Source organism: Rhagoletis pomonella, unplaced genomic scaffold (genome assembly GCF_013731165.1).
Source record: "Rhagoletis pomonella isolate Grant_MI unplaced genomic scaffold, Rhpom_1.0 Rhpom_scaffold_00003, whole genome shotgun sequence".
Lineage (NCBI taxonomy): Eukaryota > Metazoa > Arthropoda > Insecta > Diptera > Tephritidae > Rhagoletis > Rhagoletis pomonella.
In genome coordinates, this window is record NW_023458557.1 from 90,735,943 (window position 1) to 90,759,789 (window position 23,847).

Sequence of the window (23,847 nt, forward strand, 5' to 3'; positions counted from 1 at the left end):
CAAGAGTATAAAAACATAAAATTACCTTATAAATTATAAGCACAAGTATCACATGTCGTACAAACTCGATCTGAGTAAAAACTAAGTGCATAAACTCTCATCTCTCTCATGAAATGGTGTTCATTCATGCAGTTTCTACTCAAACGCATGAAATGATTTCATGAATTGGCCTACGCATAATGGTAGTAAATGACAGAATGAATTGCAACAAAAACACATCCTTTTGACATAATGCAAGCCGAAAACGTTTTGCCCACAAACATTGAAATTTTGCGAGCAGTCTCATTATAAAATATCATTTTTACAATTTCATAGTTTCGGCTTACATTTATAAAATTCAACGAAAGCACGTACCTATTTCGGCTGAGTTATCCATTTTTGGTTATTTAGTGTACAAAATAAACGCAAATTAAATGAGTTTGTACGACATGGCCATTAATGTAGCGATAAGTTGTACAACTTGCCAGAAAATCCAAATTTTGTTGATCTTTCATACAACCAAGACATAAATACATTCAACAGGCCCACAAACGGTGCAATCTAGAGTAAAATAACACCAAGTTGAACCAACGGTAGCTACGTTTATGGCTTTCTTTAAGAAACTTCGGGCGAAAATTTCAACTGCTCCTGTAACACTATCTTATATAAGTTGGCCTTGCTATCATCCTCACATATGTTCATCAGAGTATACAAACGAAGGACGAGTTAATACAAGGAGATACCGAGAGCAAAAAACTATTCTAGACAAGTAAGAGCACCGCTGTCTTCATACCTTTCATGAACATCTGCAAATTTTACTTTGACAGATTACTGCTTTTGAATACATCTGCATACATCGATAGAGGAGTTACATACCTATATAAAAAATCGCATCTAAACAATCAGAGGTATGGAAGATATACTTTATATGGCACCAATCTAAGTGATTTTCACTGCTATGTGATCGGTATGTAAACCGGTAACACAATTTATTGAGTTTAGTTTCCCACATAAAGGAGACATATTGCAAAAACTGGTATCTGAACAATCAGTGGTATAGGAGATAAAGCTTATACAGCATAGATTTTGACGATTTTCTCAGTAGACTTTGTATTATTATTTATAAAATATCTTACGAAATTTATCGGTTTTAGTTGTTCAAATAAAGGAGTTTTACAGTAAAATCCCATATCTGAACAATCAGATGTATGGAAGATACATATATGTTATAGTCACCCGATCCTTGTTATTTTCTCTGTAAGTATTATGTTAATAATGAGTGAAAATCGTGCGAAATTTCATGTTCCTAGCTGCATAAATGGAGGAGTTATAACGAAAAATCTCATATCTGAACAATCCGTTGTATGGGAGCTATAGGTTATAGTTACCCCATCTTTTTTATTTTCACTGTAAGTTCTCTGTTGATAATTATTGAAAACAGTGCGGAATTTCATGTTCCGAGCTATATAAATGGAGGAGTATCTCGAAAACTGAGAGACTAGATTGCATACAAACAGACGGACAGACAGAGAGACGGGCATGGCTAAATCGACTCAGCTCGACGTTCTGATCATATAAGTATACATTTTAATGGGTCTGTCTCTTCTTATTCTGGTACTTATAAACATCGGACCAAAGTTATAATACCATTTCATGCTCATGAAAGGTATAAAAATTACACGCACTATGACAAACATGAACGAATGTACAATAAACACATAATTTTTGACAATCAGAACAGTTCGCATTTATATCAACGAGCAGCTTAAATATTAGACTTGTTTTCGTTTGTACTACATATGTGCATATATACATGTACACAAACATATGTACATACCCAATTTGCCAAACGACGTCGTTTCGGACTCGTTCTGGTCAACAATTTGTTCGCCGGCGACAGTCGCAATCGACTCGCCGGCGAACTCGCCGTCGGATGAAAAGCACAGTTCGTTGGCGGGCCACACAAACGACTCGCCGGCGGGCCGCACAAACGACTCCCCTGCAAAAACGATATACCAGCGAACTGAAAAACGATGCTCAAAATTGCTAGAAAATTTAAAACATTTTTTTTTTTTTTTAGTTTAAAACAGTTGAATTTAATTCAGTTGATTTTTTTTTCAAAGTTTTTTAAAAAATATACATAAATACTTAGATATTAATTAAAAAGAAAAATAAGGAAAACATTGAGTCATAAAATACAAACAAAAATTTTAATATATTACTATACCCTGTTTCTAAAATATTGGCAAGTTTTAACAACTTATTTTTTTGTTACTTCATTTTAGTTATCTTTAAAATTAATTAAAATTGGCTTTATTTTTTAACAAGGACCATGTGGTTCAACGGGCAGCTGGATGGAATACGAGTTTCCCTTACAGTTCCGGTTCCATTGTACCCCATCGACTTCAGATCAGTCAGTAATGGAAAACTTGTAAAAAGGTTGCTGCACACTTTCCAAAGCACTGTTCGTATTCCGTGTTTGATCGCGGATTTCTTCCTTGGTATATGTCGAAATCGACTAGATATCCTGACGGAGTGCACAAAGACCAGACTTTGTAGCCGAAACGGATAGGTTTGCCTTTTAAAAACTGCTTGCACCCGTGACGACCATAGTATGCAATCATGCTATCTCATCAAAAGACAGTTGTTGGGATGGAAGGAAGTGCTGCAACATATTGGCCCTTAAGTGGTCTGTCATAGGCCTCAATTTCCAAAATTTGTCTTCATTATCATCAGGCGCAACCAGGTTAGATTCGAAATGTAAGCCCTCGGAGATATTCCAGTACATTTTCACATTAGCAGCGGTGTTGTAGCCGCTTATTAAAAGTATACCAATAAACGTGCGCAATTCTAACAGAATTTAAATACATACATGTATAAAAGTCCTTAAAACAGAAAAAAGTACAAGGCAACTAACTTACTACGAGTACTGATATTGCGCACAGGGTTTTCAAATGTTTTTGTGGCATACAATGTTGAACATCGAACGATATGCTCTAGTAAAGCATAATCAAAAAAAAAAAATTCAAACAACTCGTGCGGCTGCTGACCACGGCAATCATTGTAGTTCGCTTCCGGAAATAAAGGCATTGGATCACTTCTACACTCCTTAGACCAGTTAAACACTGTGTTTTTATTTGCTAACGGAAGAGGTTCTTCAGACGGAATTCCTTCTACCCTTCTTAGCCTGCTGGATACAGAAGTGTTGGGAATATTTTCATCAGATGACTCTTGTTTGTTGCCTTGTGTACTCTCCTTGGTAGTTTTCGCGCTTACGGACCGTGGGGCTTACACTATGGGATTCATCACCTATAAGATCCGCTAGTGTTGCTTCAATGTTTCCCTCAACGTCACATGAGTTCACCATTGACGCAGAGTCCACGTGCTCACCATTCTTTAGCACAATCTCACATCCTTCGTTTAATTGATTTCGACATACATTGTCAATAATTCCACCCTCATCTTCGTTTGCATCATCTTCACCACTTAGTTCTCCATCTTCATTAGGTATCATTTTCGTCTAACTCATCCAAATAGTCTGCAATATCTTTTAATGTGAATTTTCTGCAACAAAATGGCGAATTAATCAAAGACTTTCTTAAAATAAGCAGCGAATTAGGTGCACATGTGCTTTGAAATTCATCTTTAAACCTGTACTCTGTAATTCCTGACGTGACCATATGGTAACACGCTCATTAAAACACCAAAAAATATGAAAAAAGGTGTATATACCCTCAAAATTAGTAACTAAGAGTAAATTGTGGTATCTTAACTTCAGATTGATGTTATAATTTCTGGAACATGTTAATCAATAAATACACAACAATTTAACTTACCTTCTTCCAGATGCATTTTTTCCACTTTTTGCTCCTTAAATAAAAACCCACCTTTGAACGTCCTCTCACAAAAAACTTCTTTTAACAACTAAATAGCAATCGTTGCGAATTTAAAATTTAAAGCTTTACGCTTTCAATAATAGCTTTAGTTTCTAATTGGAAAACTTGAGTTCCACAAACAGACGTTTTTTTCAATCATATGTTCCGTGTTACCACATGGTAACGTCAGTCCCTCCTGCGTTAATGCGGATCAGGGGCGTTTTCGATGACAAAACTGACGAATCCTACTGAAATTAAATAAAAACTTTTTTCAATTTGTATGGCGACTGCAAATATAATAACATTTAAGAAAATGAAATAATTGAAGCATCTTAAAAAATTTTAAACCAATCTTTCTGGCCATGTGATTCGAACTTATGATCTTGCGGCTCGCTAAACCCGCAATACTGCCATCTCTCAGTGTACGATTTTGATCAGAGCAACTTTGCCGTTAATCAGCATTGACGTTGCCGTCTGTCTATGCTATGCTCACTTCGCATAGTTGCGCTTAGTGGTTTGACTTCAGTATATTTATATTACATTGAAGTACTATCCTTCCTATGGCAGTCAACTTTTTTGATTAAATGCTGGGAACCTGATTAGAACACCAGTTGACTATAGGAGGCATTGGTTTACTACCAGTTTTGCAGCTATTTATATCTCCTTGAACTTTCGATAGTATATTTTGATAGGGATATTTGAGAAGTGCGAAAAATCGCATATGCAGCTGTGTGCGTATATTTTTGTTATTGAGGATATAGCATACCTTTGGGCACTAACAGCCAAACAATTTGAGTGCCAATGCTAGCCACTGCAAATGTTTATTTAAAAATATAATACAAATTTGCAAATAAACATTTTAATAATTTGTAAAAATTATTTATTTTCAGAAACAATTCTGATGAACTTTTCAAACTTAACGGACTATTTTAATGCTCTAACGAACAAACGAACCACTCAAACAACAACGGAAACAATTTATGCATTGAGTAATAACCAGAGTTCAGAAAAATGCTCCCAAAGAACCAACGTCGCAATTACTCAACAAGCCGAGAACAAAGCTGCCATGTGATGCCTTCCAACGGAAAGCTCCCATAAAAAGCTACGGCCGGTAGTAGTTAAAAAACGTGCAATGCATCTGCCTCCCACCCAAGTAGCCGAACGCCGTTTGAGAGAGATCGAGAGAGAGCGCGCGCATACACCTGAAGGTGCCGCATCAGCTGCGCCGTAAACTATGCTATAATCGAAAATTGCATGCAAACTGCCAGCCAAGCCAAACGGCCGACCAACAGCAGCACTGAGCACTACACGACGTGACACTACAATATGAGAACGCGAACAGTGTGGAACGTCTAAACGGTAAAGCCGTGCACAGCAGCGTGCTGGTGAAAAAAATGTTGCAAGTGAAATAGTGCAAGAAAAAAAATTAAATACTTCAAAGAAAATACATATTAAAGTGAATTTTGTGGAAAATTGTTAACGATTTGTAAAGTGATGCAAGAAAACAAGAAATAAGCCAACGCAGCTAAAAATAACGCAAACATATAACTGTGTCTGTGGCATTTTGCATAACGCCTCTAAGAAAGAAAAAAAAAAACGGGCGCTGCGCTGCGTGGCTGCACACCTAACGAGTAAAAATAAGGAAAAAAGTAAAAAATTTTAGCAAGCACAATTTTGTTTTTTTTTTGTTGAAACTAAAAGTTAAATATAAATGTGTTGCTGAAGTAAAGTGAGTTTTGAGAAGTGCTGCGTTTGTGTGTGTGTGTGTTTGTACGCTTGTCGGTGCAAAGCGACAGCAGTGTACCTAGAACACAGCGGGCGGTATATGTATAACCGCTGTATGCCGTATACGCTTGCGACGCCACGCAACGGTGAAAAAAGGTAAAAATAAAAGTTTAAAAAATTTGTAATAAAAATATGTAGCATACTTTGTAGCGGACTGCCGAATACTTTATCCAGCTACGAGGCCGACATTCATGCATACCTATGTGCAAGCGTGTATTTTTGTAATTGAAAATAATTTTTTAGCGACTTTTGCTAGAAGCCGCAGAACGCAGTGACAAACTACACAGAAATATTGAGTACGCAGGTGTGTTAGCTGCCATCTAGCGAGCAGTGAGCTACATACATATAGTGTGGGTGTGAGTTTGTCTAGCAGATATGAATAAAATAGTGAAGGTGCTGGAATAGTGATTTGCAAGACAAAAGCGGGAATTTCCACTGCAATCGCTAAAAGTATGCAACAATATTTGAGTTATGGCTAAAAGGATGTTAGTTATTTGTTTTTAAAAAGTCTTAAACTAAATTATACGCAGCAACTCGTTTGCAGGCTTAATAATTCAGCCGACGCGCCTAAAAATATACAAAGTGTGAGCAACGAAATGCCTGTACACAGTAGAGGCCAGAATTTAAATGTTGCGGATTTCATTCCTTGTGGAAAACTGTGGAGGAGAATAAATTACTAGAGAACGTTATATAATTGTCGTTAATGAAAAATATTAAAAACATGTGTTCTCTTTGTAATTTTCCCAAAAAAATGTCGACGTGCTGAATCCAAATTCGGTGTCTTAACTGCTCTGGCGGCTCAACTTTTCGAGATTTATTAACATAAATGTACATACACGAGATATCGGCCTATGTTTTAGGTTATTTAGCATCGCGATTTATTTCAGTTTTCTCAAAGATAAATCCTACACAGCAGCTCAAAGCAGTAACAAGTCTTTTTTTCGTCGAGATATTGAATTTTAATCGCATATATGATTGGTTTGGTTGCAAGTTTTGTTCAGAAAAAATGTGGTTGATGGGCAGATAAATTTTAAAACTTACTTGAGAAAACGGCCCTTAATTTATAAAAACCTTTTGAAGTTTTATTCATGACGAGAAAAATGATATTGAAGAAAACCGGACGGCAGCTAAAAGAATAAATGCTAGTACTTTAAGATGCTGTGTATAGCTTTTTTTTTAAGAAATCGATATTCCATAACCTGAAATATAATATAAAATTGCGTTTTTTGCACCTTTCTGTTAAATTATCTCGAAAGTCTGAGCTACCTACCATACCAACTACGACCCTGGATATGCACTCAGCACGTCGAAGACCTTTGGTAAGGTATACTCTGGTTTCTGGTAAAATTTCTTGTATAACAAGAACATACAAAATGTCATGAATTACAAAAACAAAGAAACAAATTTTTATTCAGTTATTAAAATGCGCGATAAAACTGAAATTTATTTAGAAATTTGTGAAAATAAAATATTTAAATGTAAAGTGACATGAAAAATTTGATAGTTTGCAAAAAAGTGAGATTATTTTTTGAAAAAAAGTCAAATTTGCGGAAATAAAATATGAATTTAAAAGTAAAGTGACACCGAAAATTTTAAAGTATGCAAAATCGATATTTTTTCTGAAACGACATCGAAATAAATGTGAAAAAATATACATATTTTGAATAATGTAAGAAATGTATGAAAACATAAACGCCAAATCAACAATAATAATTCAAATAACGATGAAACCCTGCGCATCGAAACCTAAAAAAAAAACACAAATTTCCAAAAATTTCCAATTTTTTTTTCAAAAATTTTCAAAAAATATTTGATTATTTCAAGAACCATAAGAAAAGATACGTCATTAAAATTCAAAGAGCTTTTGAATTTTAAATAATTTGGCAAAGTATCAAAAATATATTCTGAAAAAGCAAATATAAAATTTCTGCTACATAATGATCATAAAAGCATAAGATTTATATTCCATATATGTATCAATAAATTGAAATAAATACAGTAGAAGCTCACATATTAGAGCTCTGAAGAATTAGAGTATTCCAGTTATTAGAACCAAATGGTTTGAAGCACTGATGCCCGGTTTCAGCAATCATTTTTAAAGTTGACATTTTGACCAAGTTTGACTATTTGTCTTTTGTTTCTTTAATTTAATTTTTATTTCTTGGGAAGTTTTTATTATTTTTTTATAAAAATATTTATATAAAAAAATATTCTAATAAATTTTAAGCTTCAAATTTTCTGTTGTTCCTTTAATTTGTATTATATTTACAAAATAGCTATTATTATTTTTTTTATACATATATATACAGTTTTATAGCCCCTTAAATTCTATCTTAATAAGGTGCTTGAAACTTGTCCTTTGGTTAAGAATTCGGGTTGATTTTCGACAAAGAAAACATTGTTCGACTATTTTGTTTTGTATGAAAGAGAATAACAACACCATCGGCAAAAAAAAATATTATAAAAAGTCAACGCGAATTCCTAGCCACTTGAAAATTGCACTTTATTAGGAATTTAATTGTCTATACAACTATTTTTGTAAAAAAGTTGAATAAAAAGGTTGTTGTGCTTGTAATATTTTGTACGTATGAGATTTATGGCTTTTTTTTAGATAATGAGCTGCATTTTTATTTAAAAAAATATATAAACAAAAAACAGGCAAAAGAAAAATAGTCAAAACTGGTAAATATGTAGTGTCTCTATTTTTTATTTTTTTAATTACTGTATGTTGTGTTGGGTTCGCAAAGCGGTAAAAAGTAATAGTGGTTCGTGAAAAATGTCGTCTTAAAATAAAAAAAAATAAACCTAATTTGAGGCAAGGGATTGAAATTTAAAATAACCTTAATAAAGGAGTACAAGCTAGTCGTCCAGCTCGTCACTCTAATGTTGGAAAAAAGCAGAAATTAAAACAGTTTGAAAATTAATCATCTTAATTACAAAGTGTTTCTAATTTGTGAGCTTGTACTGTTTCTACTAACCTCAAAAAAAAAAAAATTAAAAAAAGTATCAAAAAATTCGTTTATAACTAGCTACAATTAGCTTTTGTTATCTTCCATACCAAACCAGGCAAATTGTATACTAACTGCAATTATAATATAAAAAATTTTAGTTAAAAAAGTTAAAAAAAGGGTAAAAAATTATAAAAAGCGCTGTATACCGAATATACAATTACATATTGCAAATACTATTCCATGCCAACCAAAAAAAAAAAAAATAGAAAATGCGCTGCACAAAAAAACCTATTACCAAACTGCTGCGTAGCAAAAATTTAGAGACTACTGTTACTGCATACTAAAAACTTAAAATTAAGAAGTTCTGCAATAAAATTAAATATAAAAAAATTTTGCAAACAATTTTAAAAATTCTGTCCGCATGCCATATTTAAACAAACTGCGAGAAAAAATTGCTGCTACATACCAATAACCATCGCCATCCCTTTGCTAAGCATAGAAAATTTATTCCGAATAACAGTGCATACATACTTCCTGGCTGCTCTACTACCCAAATTTGCTAAAACACATTTGAAAAAATATTCGCAAGCAAACAAAATAAACAAAAGAATTGCAAATTAATACAAATCAACACAAATTTCTTTGTAAAAAAGCAAACTATTAACTAGAGAAATCTAACAGCAAAATATTTCTACAGATAAAATACATGGCAATTTAGAAAAAAAAATCAGCAAAAGAGTTATAAATAAAAAATCTATAAACGTAAAGCAAATAAAGAAAATCAGCAAAAATACAATATAAAACTAAAAATTCCTCAAAGGCATAGCAATTCAAAAACCAATAGAAAAAATATTTCTTTAAAATAGGAAAATCTATAAATGCATGGTAATTAAAAAATAGCTCTTTAAGGCACACAATTCAATAAACAACGATTACAACGGTTTATCAGCAACATAGTATACAAAATTGGATATATAAAGTATTTATAAAAATACTGGAAAATATTTAAAAATTTACATATTAAGAAATATTGTAAGAACTTCTCATCGGTGAAATTTCGCTACCAAAATCTGGTACATAGAACTTAACTCTTCATGCCACTCGCAACTGAATCAATGTTGCAGCAACCACAATGTTGGGAAATATTGGACGAGCAAAACCGAACACAGAGCACAAAGCTGCACTGCGATGATACAGCACAACAAGCATCAGCAGTAGCAGCAGCTGACAGAGTAGGCGATGAGCAACAACTTCACACAGTTAACTGGCTTAATAAAGCTTTAAACATAACTTGGCAAGCCATTGAACGCACAGCTGGGCAGCATGTTGCCAAACAAGAACAGCAAATTAACAAAACCGTACCAGAACCAATTGCAAACTTGCCGATCCAGCAACGAAATGCAAACGACGCTGGGATAACAGCTAAATACATGCTGAATGCTGTAACTGACGGCACGACGCGCGACTCCAGCAGCAACATTGCAGACGTAACACTATTTGCTGAAAATAATGATAGGACACATGTTGCAGAAATAAAAGACACAGATGTTGCGCTAGGAAATGTGTTTGAAGCTGGTGGCGCGCGATCAGCAACGATCACAGCTGTAAATGTGTGCGCAAATACTAATGGCAATAAACATGTGCTTTGCAACATGCTGCCGCAACATGCGGCCATGAAAGCTGATGAAACCGAGCTGCCTACGCCACCAAGCGTTGCTGTTGCAGTAACTAGTATTGAACGGAGTGGCTGCGTACAGCATAACGCAGCTACAGAAACGAAAGCAACCACAACAACAACAACAACCTTTAAAACTACAACAACCACAACCGCTAAAACAAAAACCACTCAAAGCATTAACATTGCAGAAATGTTTGAAGTGTCGGCGTTGGCATCCGCAGTCCCAACGGCAATGGTATCGCCATCGGCGTTGACGTCCAACGAACCGCTGCCGTCAATCGGGTCGCAGCAACAAAATACTAAAAAGACGATAGATTTCAATAGTCGGCGGCGGCGCGGACGTCTAAGGCCACCAAGCCCTGTTGTTGTTGCAGGTGAACGCGCGCGTAGCAGCCCTGTGGCTGGCAGTGGATTTACTGCCACCATGTGCCGTGCGTTGCTGTGGCTAGCCGCATACCTTGAAAGAGTGTCGCGCGATCGCGCAACCAAACGTGATCCATTGCTATACTTGTTATCGGTGTTGTTATCGTTAATAGTCGGGAATGTAAATAGAGTTGCCAGATTAGTGAATGAATTTGATTGTGAAGTGAATAAAAAGCCAATAGTAAACACAACCACTACCAGCACCACCAGCACCACTTCAACAACCAAAACCACCACCACCAACATCGCCAACAACAATAACAATAACCCAAACAAATCAACTTCAAACAATCTAAATTTACACATTGAAGCCTCTAAAGTGGAGCAGCAGCACGCAGTAGTGAGCGCAACTGAGATAAGAATTTTCGCATCTGACTCCGAATCTGAACTGAAATCAGTGAATGACTCGGCATTAAAATGTGCAGTAAAAGTGAACACCAATTGCCAATCGTTGCCACAAAATGCTGCCCAAATGCGCTACGCTGCTATGGAGGAGAAGGCGGCAACCAAAGCTGTTGTCAGCCTTCTTGCCACTGCAAATCCGCCTACATCAAATACTCTGCGCACTCGTGGGGGTTGTCATCGTTCAACCGCGTCGCAGCCGCAACAGCAAACAGCTGCTACCACCACCACCACATTCGATCGCAAGCCATTTTTAGCCATCTCATGGCGTTGTAGTCAAATGCAGGTGCTCTTCTACTTCTACGCCTTCATCTTATGCACATCCATTTTACTTCCATGCGGCAATAATTTGGTATCCGCAGCCAAGCCGAAATCCGCTACACAATTGCAGCAACAGAAACAGCAACAACAATTGCTATTGGAACAACAACAACAGCAGCAACAACAACAACATGAACACCATCAACAGCAAGGCAATCAGGCTCATCAGCCTGCCGCTGGGCCCAATGGTGATGGTGGGGGTGGTGGTGTGCCAGCCTACCCGGGACTTGGTATTCCCGTCGCTGCCGGCGGCCCGGGTGCAGATTTGACACCTCCAACTTATCAGATCGTTTCATCGCAAGCATCGAATGAAGAGACAGAGTTCGTATTCCCTGCTGAGCAATCGGACGAGCAAATGTTCGATCAGGAGGAGGAGAACTTGAATATTGTCGAATTGGAGGAGGAGGAGGAGGAGCAGCAGCAGCAGAATAAAGCGTACGGCGTCCATGACAACGGTGAGTAATTAAACAATTTAATTGTATTTGTGTAGCTAATACTATTGTAGTGTGTGCATAAAATGTTTTGTTTTGTGGCAATCCATTTTTAAAAAGCGATAACGTGCTGGGGAGATACATATGTATTCACTATACATTTAAGTTATTCTCTTCATAAACCATCAAGAAGACTTCTAGGGTATTTGGGGTACAAGGAAGCAGAAAATGAAGTAAAAGTGCAAATAATGTTTCTCAACATAGTTTCTAAACATTGTTCCTTAATTTTTTTTGCACTAAATCGCACCCAACGGCCGTTTTTGGTACAAAAGGAATTCCAGATTCAGACTCCTCGTACACTAAAACCTCAGAAAGGCCTATTGATGGTATAAATTGAATTGAATTTATATTGAAAAAATGCTTAAAATCGCCAACCTAGGAAATCTGAGAAATTACTTTTCTACATATATACAATCCAGACTTTCAGAAAAACTTTGTTTCATCAATTCGCAAACCGTCTTTTCAAGTTATTAACTCACAAAACTTTAATCTCCATAGTTGAACCACAAGATGTATTTTGAAGTTTTCTGGCAGCTTTTTTCGTTCGATTTTCGCGAAGAAAAGCCTTGAATGTACTACACATGGGCCCGACGTGGGTTGATGCCAGTGGCACCCAATTTTAATGTGAAACGTTTAAACTTTCATATTATCCGGAATAAGGCCTTTCTCCTTGCCCTTTACAATTAAGGGTAGAAAAGGCAAAAAAGGCAACATCAAATGTGTATATGTGGACATTCTTAATCGAATATACTTTATCTCTTTAGCAGAAAAAAAGGCAATTTCCATCAAATCCGTTCCCTGGTCATTACAAATTTAAATTAGCTGAAAAAATGTATCCCCCATACAAAACTTGGACGACTCTAGTGGACATATCTGATATCAAATTGAGCTAATCCATTTGACCAGAAAAAACAGATTTCTTTTAGCACGGTGTCAGAGAACCCGCATATGTATTTCTAGCCTTGATATTTTAGCCAAAAAGTTGATACAGTTGAAACTAAAAGTCATTGTTATAGGAAAGAAATGTAACCGACTGCGATGTTGCTCATACGCCCTGGCATACTACATAGTTTATTTTGGCATTATTTAGTTTAGACTACTAAGGATGCACGTTAACCAAAGCTTGGATTTGTGTTCATAAAATATCATAGAATTATTATATGTATGTATATACATATTTATTCCCGTTCGTCCATTTACAAACACATACATCTTGAATGAGGTTATGTATTTGTGTTTGTGCTTATAACCACCCAGCCAGCAAAATCATCGTAAACAAGCTCGTAATTGGATATTTTCTCGAAGGAAAACCGGATTAAAAATCGTTTATGATAGCCGTTTACGACTCTTTTTCGAGCACTTTTTCGCTTTAAATTGTGCATCGCCTACGAACAGTCGTAAACGGATCGAAAAAGCATTCGTATGCGAATATTTTTACGTCCGTTTTTTAATTGTAAACGAGTCTCGTAAACGATTAATTTACGTTAAAAAAGCGTTTTTCTACACTGCTTTATCTACTGTTTTTGAATGCTAAAAATAAAGGCAATTAATTAATTCAAATTATTGTAGTTCTTTTATTGAATGGAATTATAATTAATAAATATTTATAGTGCCGGATCAAAGTATTGGCACAGAGAATTTTTCGCAATGTATGCAAAGTTTTTCACCTGAATTTCTTTTCGCACATTATTTTTTTTAAATACAGTTAGTATGAAGATCTACTTTCAAATCAGATTTTTGAGAAAAATTCTAAGTATGCTGTTTTAAATCCCATTATATTTTAGTATAACATAGTGCAAGCTTGAAGTTGCCAGAAAAACGCGTTGATTTTTGGCAATTTTTTCACGCAGTTTCTTCCATGCAAATTATGTGCGACTTTTTTTTTGTATGGAAGAAACTGCGTATAAGAAATTGTCAAAAAACAAAGAGGTTCTCTAGCTATTCAAGCGTGCACTTTATTATACTAAAATTAAATGAGCTATAAAACTGCATACTTAAAATTTTTCTAAAAAATCTGATTTGAAAGTAGAACTTCATACTAACTATATTTTTATAAAAAACAATTAGAGAAGAAATCAGAATAAAAAACTTTGCATTCATGGCGAAAAATTCTCTGTGCCAATATTTTTTCCCGGCACTGTATATGTGAAGATATTTTCAGATAAATAAATATTAACAAACTATCTATTAACAAATTAACAATTAAATAAGAGGGGTTTAATATATATTATAAAGTTGCTGAATTTATTTTTTATCTTTTTTGCCGATAGGCTGCCAATTTTTTTGCCGGTCGTGCATTTGGGAAGTGCTTCTTTGATACGGAAATAAAAACTTCTTCGTGGGAGTTAAATTTTTGACGAAAAGCACCTAAGAAAATAAAGTGAAAGATTAAACTCCATTTCTACTATATTTTTTTTGTTTTATCGTTTACGAGCTTTTCTCTAACTATTTGGCGATACGAGAATCCCTCGTAAAACATAATGTTCGTAAAATGTACGTTTTCTTGCTGGCTGGGCAATTGAGTAAATATGTGCTGAAATAAATCATAAAAGTGAAAGCGTGTTGAAGTTATTTATGACTTTTAAAGTTGCCGAACTTTTGTCGAGTCGTAAAAGTGTTTTATTGATTAGATAAAATAAAATATATTTTACAGAGAACTCATAGGTATTTATGTATATCGTCGTTTAAAGTACAAAACCGCGTATCAACAAAATGCAAAACCGCGTATGTGAGATTGCATAAATTATTTTCTAATGAGTAAAAACACTCATATTTCAAAATGGTTCTCTTTTTTATAAAGCAATAGCACTTCTGGCTAGTATATTTCTATGTACATATATACCAGGGATGCCAACTGCATTAAGGCTAATTCCCCCCCAAACTCTTTAAAAAATTCCCCTATTTTCAATTCAAAACTCATTCGTATTAAAAACAAACAAAAAATATGAAGTTTTCGTAATTGTCAACATGTTTCACTAAAATGAAGAAATTTGATTTTTAAAAATTTGTTTTGTAAGTAAAATTAATTCAAGGTGTGTTATAAATTATAGTATAAATTATAAATTTTATATTAATATTAATTTTTATAAATTTTAGTATACAAATTTTAATATTTAGTATGGAAATATTAAATTCAAGTACACCCATATTAAAATGACGCGTTTTCACTTCACGGATGCTTTTTCATTATTAAGATAAACAAACAAAAAAATTTTATTTCCATCCTGTCTGAAATGGGATTTGAACCTTGAACCTCTGGACATTAAAAAATTATGGCAAACAACTTTGCGCACTCAACTACAGCCACCACTGCACGCGAAGGCAGTGTTGCCAGGTTGACGTTTTTAACGGCATTTGGCCGTTTTTTGTATCCTGTTGACGTTCGGACGTTTTTTGTGTAAAAAATTACGTTTTTTTAACTTCCCAGTAATTTTTCTCCATTACTAAATCCTGTAAGTAGAACTGATTTTGAATTATTTTCTGAATAAATCTTTACAAGCTTTGTTTTTTGCAGCAGCTTCTTCAAAAGATATTTATTCTTTGGACGTAGATGATTTAAATATGATTTTTGGACTAAGGATCCCGCGTTCAAAAGCTGGTTTTGTAAACACTTGTGGTTACGAGGCTAATTACAATGCTTGCAAATGCACATTAAAAGCCAAATCAGGAAGAGGTGATCTATTGCAACACGCACACTCGCAAAAGCATCAAAAAAGCTGTAGCAGCATAAAAAGTCAGAAAAAAGTAGGTGACTTTTTAAGACTTCATAGAAAATATATTGAACGCAAAATTGGCTCAAATACATACGGCAACACGGTCAAAAATTTGGGTTTAATTTTCAAACTGCGCTGGGACTACTGCCTTTTTTAATCGTTTATAGTCTACTTTTTAAACCAGTCAATAGTTTTAATAAATTTTTAATATAATCTGGTTTAAATTTTAGCAAACCAAAATGTTTTAATTCTAGGTTCTAGGTTTCATATATAGAAAATTTGATTTAAAATCTAAACCGAAATAGAAAATTTTTGCACACAGCGAAATGTGGTGTTGATTCAAACTCAACATATGAAAGCACATTTACATGCGTGGCTGTAGCTGAGTGTGCAAAGATGCTTGATACAATTGGTTGCTACCAAGGCTGTCCGGGTTCAATCCCCATCAGACCTTTTATTTTTATTGTTATTTATATTATTATTTATTGGAAGGTTTGTATTTGAAACTGAATTTAGTTTGGTCATATATGTAGTCCAAAAAGTTTAAAATTAAAACCGAAATTTTTAACCGTGTAGTAATTTATTTGCCGAAATGAAAGGGAACAATAATTAAAATTTATTAAAATGCTAATTAGAATTTAAAACAGACTGTACAAAGCAACCTATTTTCACTTCAAGTCAAATTAATGGCGTGTCTGTACATACGTGTTTTGTAACCGATTTGAGAAATAAAAAAACCGAGTTGAAAACAAATTAGAGTCAATACACTTTTGAATTTCTGGGCTTATCGAAGTTTGGTATGCATCGGTTGTGAATCACAGCGAACGGTATAAACAAAGTATATGGACTAAGGGCCGCTTCCACCATGTCTAGTTAACGCTAACTGAAGGTACATACATCCTTCAGTTAAGCGCATAGACTGCTTTATCGATCACATGATATATGCTGGGTGTCGATAACGTCGATAACGATTTGTAACTGGGAGATAGTGTTAGCCAGTGTTAGGGCCGGTTGCTCAAAATCTGGTTGACACTAATCAGCGATTAACATCGTTATCTACGTTTTCGACTCCATGCATATAACATGGTGTAGGTATAGTCGATAACGATGTTTAATCGGCGATTAGTGTCAACCAGGCTTTGAGAAACCGGCTCTTAGTGTTTCATAACATATAATAGGTAGTCGATAAAGTCGATAACGATGTTTAGCCTTTAGTTAGTGTTCACCAGGCATAGAGCTACTGGCCCTTAATAGATTAGTTGATGTCTTGCTCCTTAATGCTCCTTAATGTTTACTACTTAATTTAATAATGTTTCAATTAATTTGAAAATAGTTTCATTTAGTAGAAGACCACAGTGCCGCTAGACCTGTTTTATTTTCAAATTTACCAAATTTAGGTAACAAGTGGTGTTAAAGCTCAAACAGTTAATCCGGATCAACTGCAGCTAATTCCCGAGTTGACCGTCTGTTTATGCTTTTATATGTGTTTCAGAATGTATGCGTATCTGCTTTCTTGGGTAGGCGGCTCTTTAACTGGCAGGTACTAAAGGTAAGAGACATTTTTTTTTTTTTTAAATTCCTTTTTGATGCAGAAATGTTCCTAGAGCATATGTATATGTAGATGCATTTCTTGCTAAAAAAAATTAAAAAAAAAAATTTTTAATATTTAAAAACACTTTCGTGGCTGTAACTTCTGCCAGACGATATAAAATTCGTAAACATATTATGGAAACTAAATACCTTATATTCTCAGTCTCAATTTTATACATACTACTTAAGCGACTACTTTAATACCTTTTGTAAACAGTCCTCTCAGACCAGTGTTGATAATTTCGATACGATTGTACGATTGTTGATACAATTTGCAACTGATTTCTACTTTCCTAGTACCCAGTACTTTTTAAAACATTTCATCTGCCAAATTTGGCAGCACGTGAATCGTTAAGTTATACAGCACTGTGTTGGTTAATTTCTTAGATTATGGATTTAGAACCGCACGAAATTGATACACGGGACGTGTATTGTGGAGCTGAAGCAGAATTGTTCATTTGTCAAAACAAAGGAAAACTAAAAGAGGAAGATATTCTAAATTTTAGAAAAAACGTAAAACAATTTTGTGTAAACTTTTGTCTTACTATGAAGAATAAAACTAATTTTAACGATGAAGTTCTAATATGGGCTTTCTTCTATATTATGAGGCAATATGCAAAGCATAGTTCCACTATTTGTTTCATAAATGTAAAATTGCAAGACTAGAAGACCGCAACACAGAATTTAGGGCCTTGGATAAACACCTTAATTTAAAAAATTTTGCCAACCTCAATATTTTTGAGTTTTGGGAAGAAGTAAGAATCACCAAAAATTGTTTAAATGCGCCACTATTTTCAAACATATCCAACATCTCTCAAGGAATGTTGTCGATTGCATACTCTTCAGCCAATGTTTAAAGGATCCTCTGCATACAAAAATTAATAAAAATAAAATTTCGAAATAGACTTGAAGTCGACTTTAATAGACTTCAAGTAGAAACAATTTTCTCTTTAACAAGAACTAGACATTATCCTAATTTTAGTGATAACATAACACTGAAAAAATGTTCGGGCACAGTTGAAACTACGAGTAACTATTTGCTGTATAAGTAGTTTTTTGGAACTTACTGGCAACTTTGTAAATTTAAAACAAGTAAGAAAGTCTAAGTTCGGGCGGAGCCGAACATTAAATACCCGGCGCAAGTATTAAATATATGTTTTCCACCTTTCCGAAAGCTACCGCTACATGATAAGCCGGGGTGTATACATTTTAAGTAAATTAGCGTCCTTAAATTTCGAAATATTGAAATTTCAAGCATTTCTGAAATTTACCGTTATATAAAAAGCGGCCTCAATTTTAGTCCGATTTCAACAATTTTCAACGGTTTGCTTTTATGTGGCAAGCACAATAACCATACCGAGCTTGGTACAAATTGCTAGAACGGTTAGCGAGATACATATATGTGATCACAAGTGGGCGGTGCTACGCCCATTTTCCAAAATTTTGTCATAAACGTATTTCTTGGTAAAGAGTTGTTGCAATCATCAATTTTGAATAAATTAGCTTCAATATTTACTGATTTATCGAACATTTTGTATTTCTCGAAATTACCGTTATATGGGATGTGGGCGTGGTTATTGTCCGATTTTATAAATTTTCGGCCAGTTGGTATGCTGTACCAGGACCAACAACTGTGCCAAGTTTGGAAGAAATTGGTGTAGCGGTTACCAAGATATACACATGTAACCATAAGTGGGCGTGGCTACGCCCATTTGCCAAAATTTTGTAATATTCTTATTTTTCGTCTAAAACTCATTGCAAATATCAATTTTGAGTGAATTATCTTCAGTAGTTACTAAAATATCGCAGTTTTCGTTTTTCTGAAAATTACCGTTATATGGGAGGTGGGCGTGGTTATTGTCCGATTTTTAAAATTTTCAGCCATTTAGTATGCTGTACTAAGGCCAACAACTGTGCCAAGTTTGGAAGAAATTGGTGCATCGGTTACCAAGATATACACATGTAACCATAAGTGGGCGTGGCTACGCCCATTTTCCAAAAATTTATAATTTTCATGTTTTCCGTCTGAAACTCATTGTAAGTATCAATTTTGAGTGAATTATCTTCAGTAGTTACTAAAATATCGCAGTTTTCGTATTTCTTAAAATTACCGTTATATGGGAGGTAGGCGTGGTTATTGTCCGATTTCGCCCATTTTCAATACCATCCGTCCTACGCCCAAAAGAAGTTCACGTACCAAGTTTCGTTAAGATACCTCAATTTTTACTCGAGTTATCGTGTGCACAGACGGACAGACGGACGGACGGACGGACGGACGGACGGACGGACGGACAGACAGTCACCGCTTAATCGATTTCTCTTTTCATTCTGATCATTTATGTATACATTTGTCTATATCGATCTCGATTCGTTTTGCCTGTTACAAACAACCGTTATGTGAACAAAGTTATAATACCCTTGTGCACAAGTGCGCTCGGGTATAAATATCCATTCATTGTAAATCTTTATGTTTATAAAAATGTATGTACTTACTGATGCAAAAGTGTGTAAATTTTATGTAAATAAAATAAAGGTATATTGTTTCTAAATTTTTAACAATTAATTGTACTTTATTTGGAAAAATTATTGAATACAAGTTGGACACAATAACTAAAGGGTTGGTATCGAAATTCGAGCAAAGTTCAAACTGTGAGCGTATATCAAAGAATCTCTAAAACTTACTTATGGAACGCGTATGTATGTGCAACTCGAAGTGACTTCGAGTAGCTTGTGGAACAAATTCAATATTCTGTTGGAAAATATTAACAAAATCAAAAGAAATTTTAATTCATGCATAATTACTTTACACCAGTCACAAGGAAATGTCCCACCAGTCACAACTTCAAATGTTTTTTTAATATTTCTATGAAGGTTATATAAACCTAATTTTTATTTTGCAAACGAAAGCGCATAATTCATATTTTACAACACAAAAACATCGTTCGTGGAGATTAAGTGGTTTGGCTAAATTTCCTCTTTAACTGCACAAGGGTAAAACAGAGTTCTTTTCAGTGTTCCACCAGTCACTTTCATTCAAATGATAGTTACATAAAACTAAGAAATCGTTTATCGTTGTTTGTACTTGATTTAAAAAAAAAAAAATGATTCCATACCTTTAGGCATTTTTTTTAATTTCCTCAACAGTGGGGGCTAAAATAAAAGAAATATCGTTTTTCTCATTTGATTCGTGATTTAAACTATGTTCACATTCCAGCATAAATTCATTTGGTTTTTATTTATGATAAATTATATCATTTCCATTTAATTTATTGACATATTTTACAAAGCGAAAGTCGTAAATTACGATAATGTGAACATGCTTTAAGCTTTGCGCAAGTAAATCTTAAAAAACCTTTTGTGTTACCCGGGTATTGCAGTTGAGGACTAGCAGCAAATTAGTGGAACCACATGAACTAATAAGCGAATTATTAAGGAAAAATCTCAAATAATTTTATGAAATAAAATATGCAAGTATAAATATTTTAAAATATAGAATTGCATACCTATCTCAAAATTACAGCCAAATTTTTTAACTCTTATATCAAAATATTAGAGCTACCATTGCCACCTACACACTACGTACTGACTGGCACTGGCATTGCGTTTTGACGCTTACTTTGACTGCTAGCCAAAGGTCAAAGCTGGAAAAGAAAGCGCTTTGCCTTGAAATTATATGTTTTTTTTTTTTTTACATTTATTTCGTGTACTTTTCCGCTATCAAATATCTGCGCATGAATGCACTTCCACTACGAGTATTTACTATTTGGCAATTGAATGTCAAAGTTGATTAAAATACAGCGGCGGTAGCAGGCAGAGAATCAGCGGTGACGCAAGAAAAAAAAAACTTTTCTCAAAAAAGTAAGCAAAAACTCGTTTGACAGCTGCAATAATAATAAAATTGGAAATTGAAAATTGAGCGAACGAACAAATGTACGGCACGGCGTCTCATGCGAATATACATGTATTTCCTTTTATGTGTGTGGGTGTGTGTGTTTTGTAGCTTTAATCCTGTGGAAGTGCACTTGCGCTCAAAAGTAAGCAAACTATAGTCGAATTTTCAAAGCGCAGCGAAAGCGAAAAAATAAACATTGTAGTAGCTATTTGTCAGATTTGTTCGAGCGTGAAATGGTTCGTCAATGGGTCTAGAGCTCATGTGTCCCTTTCGGTTTTCGCTTAATCAGCTGTCACGAACAAAATAGTACTTATTTGTGTGTTCGAGAGAGATAGTTAAAATGGCAAAATAATGAATTGATTAAAGAGTGCTTGGAAATTTCCCCATAAGCACACAGGTAAACTGTCAATAGGAACTCGAGTTTGGCAATTACACTTTCAGAGGTGTCGTCTGGCGAGGGCACTATTCTCCCAAAATGCATATGCATGTGCATTAGGTTGGTGCAAAAATGTATGTGAAAAATTAAAGTAAAGTCGGAATTTGTATGCTCTCACCCAAAAGGATTGTTCTATACCAAAAAAAAAAAAAAATTTACCCAACTTTTTATTTGGAAATCAAAAAATATTTAGAGGTCGCTCTATGCGCTAAAAGTTTTTTAAGTATTTTATATGGTAAAAAACAACTTTTTATAGAAATGGTATAGAACTTTTGAAAATCAATATTTTTGTATCGAAAAATTCTGTTTCTCTTCAGGATACTCCCAATAATAATACCCAATTGTTTATTTAACCACTTTTTCATAGTAACTACATATTATAGGTCCGGCGAAAACCCCAGTAAATGCAGTGGGGGGGTCCAATAAAAAATCTTTTAGTATGCAAAAATTGTTAATAAACAATTGGGAATTTTTATTGAAAGTCTTCTGAAGATAAACAGATTTTTCCGATTGAAAAATATTGATTTTCAAGAATTGTATACTATTCGTGCGAAAATTTATTTTTCCCCCATATAAAATACATGAAAAATTTTGAGCGCTTTGAGCGACCTCTAAATATTTTTAGATTTCAAAATAACAAATATGGGTTTATTTTTTCGACATAAAACAAATCCAGTGGGTGGGAGCATCGAATTCCGACTTACTTTTTTTTGACCACCCTAATGCACATACTAGACTTTTAAGTTTGGTCTGTCTCTAGTGGTCTAATGTAGTTCACGAAACCTAATCCCAAGACTTGCCTGTCTGACGCTTGCATGCCGTAAATGCTTTAAAAGCTTTAAATACATCAATGATTCTTCCTCAGCAGATACCAAGATCAGACCTAATAATTCACTCCGGCGCACAGTGGTTGCTGCCATAGGCCAAAATTAAAAAAATGTATGTACAATTATTTGAATCAAAATAGGCTTTGCAATCAGTTTTTTGTCCAAACTTCATGTTGTCATCTATTTTTTTTTTTGTTTTCATTCTGACGGTTGTTTCGGAAAAAAAACACCAAAAGTGTCATCAATTGTTCATTTTATTTGTACAGCGACAGCACTCTGAAAATTAAATTGGATTTAACGTAATTAAAATATTGTGAAAAGCCGAGTGAGTTAAAATTGTATGCATGGGAAATTGTACATAAAGGTATTGACTTTATTTCTACAATTAAACTTTTAGATAATTCGTGTTGTATTCTATGCAAATCGTTGTTTTAGAAAAGTAGGATTTTGTGTGTTTCTTGGTTCGTCTTTCAAGTATTTAAGCAATGTTTTAAGTGTGTTTCCGCTATCGGTCCTCAATATTTTTATTTACATATTGTTTGCAAATAGTTTAAGATTATAAAAGTGTTCAGTGTAGATGCATTGACCTGCAGAGGCTCGCGTAGTATTCCATAACCTAATCCAAGCTCTTTATTTTCTATAGTTTTTTTCCATGTTTATTTTTTGATCTATCTAATTTTCTAAATCAAGATGTTTCTAGGCACATTTCGATTGCATGTTTTTGAGATTTGGCGTGAAAATTTCGGTTCGCATTCCCAAAAAGTTCAAAATTAAACAAACAAAAATAGCCGAAACTGGGCACAATGTCGTGTCCGTATTATTTTTCACATGACTGTATGTGGGCGTGTCCAACCCCGCCCACTTTTACATATTACAACTTTTACTCTTAACAGACCATAGGGTAAAAATTGTATCCCGATATGTCCATTAAAAGTATTTTTGGCCGCCCTCCCCATATAAAAGCAACCACAGTGCGGCGGCATCATTAGTCAGCTCATTATTCTTGTTATTTCGCCAAATGCCGTTTATCGGTTTGGGTCAAGACCGAAAAGCTTTGCCAATTGGTTCTCTCCAATTGCCAGTTCCTGAATCCTAAAAAAGGGACCGTGAGCCGTCTTAAAAAGGTTTGTACCACGGAAAGTAGACAGCAGCAAACACGATCTGTCTTAAACTTTTTACGCCATCTTGACTGCTTTAAACTCTTGCGTTAGGAACTCTGTAATACAAGAATAATAATGCCGATTGTACTAAGCCCTACACAAACACTCTCGGCTTCTCCATCGAGAGGTCCCGAATTTCCTTGTTAATGTTATTACTTAAAACTTCTATCTGGCTGTGTTTGGTCCACGGCTCCTGGATCAGTAAGATGCCCAGAACCTCTGTGACAAACTGCAAAGTGCAGTAGGTTGATCTTCTTGGCTTGTCGAGTTCGAGCTTCATCGTATCTACAATGTCCTCTAGAAGCTCCTGCCTTGTGTGCTCGA

The 23,847-nt window shown here is 34.6% G+C and overlaps 1 protein-coding gene across 1 annotated transcript in view; it reads left to right on the forward strand.

Annotated features, from left to right (window-relative positions):
• Nucleotides 1-9,388: 9,388 nt before the first annotated feature.
• LOC118735761 overlaps nucleotides 9,389-23,847 on the forward strand; it is a gene marked incomplete at its 3' end in the record, with an annotated part of 287,491 nt that continues 273,032 nt past the window's right edge. Inside the window, 1 exon segment of the mRNA XM_036465709.1 lies at nucleotides 9,389-11,869. Within this exon segment, the coding sequence (XP_036321602.1) occupies nucleotides 9,685-11,869 (2,185 nt within the window).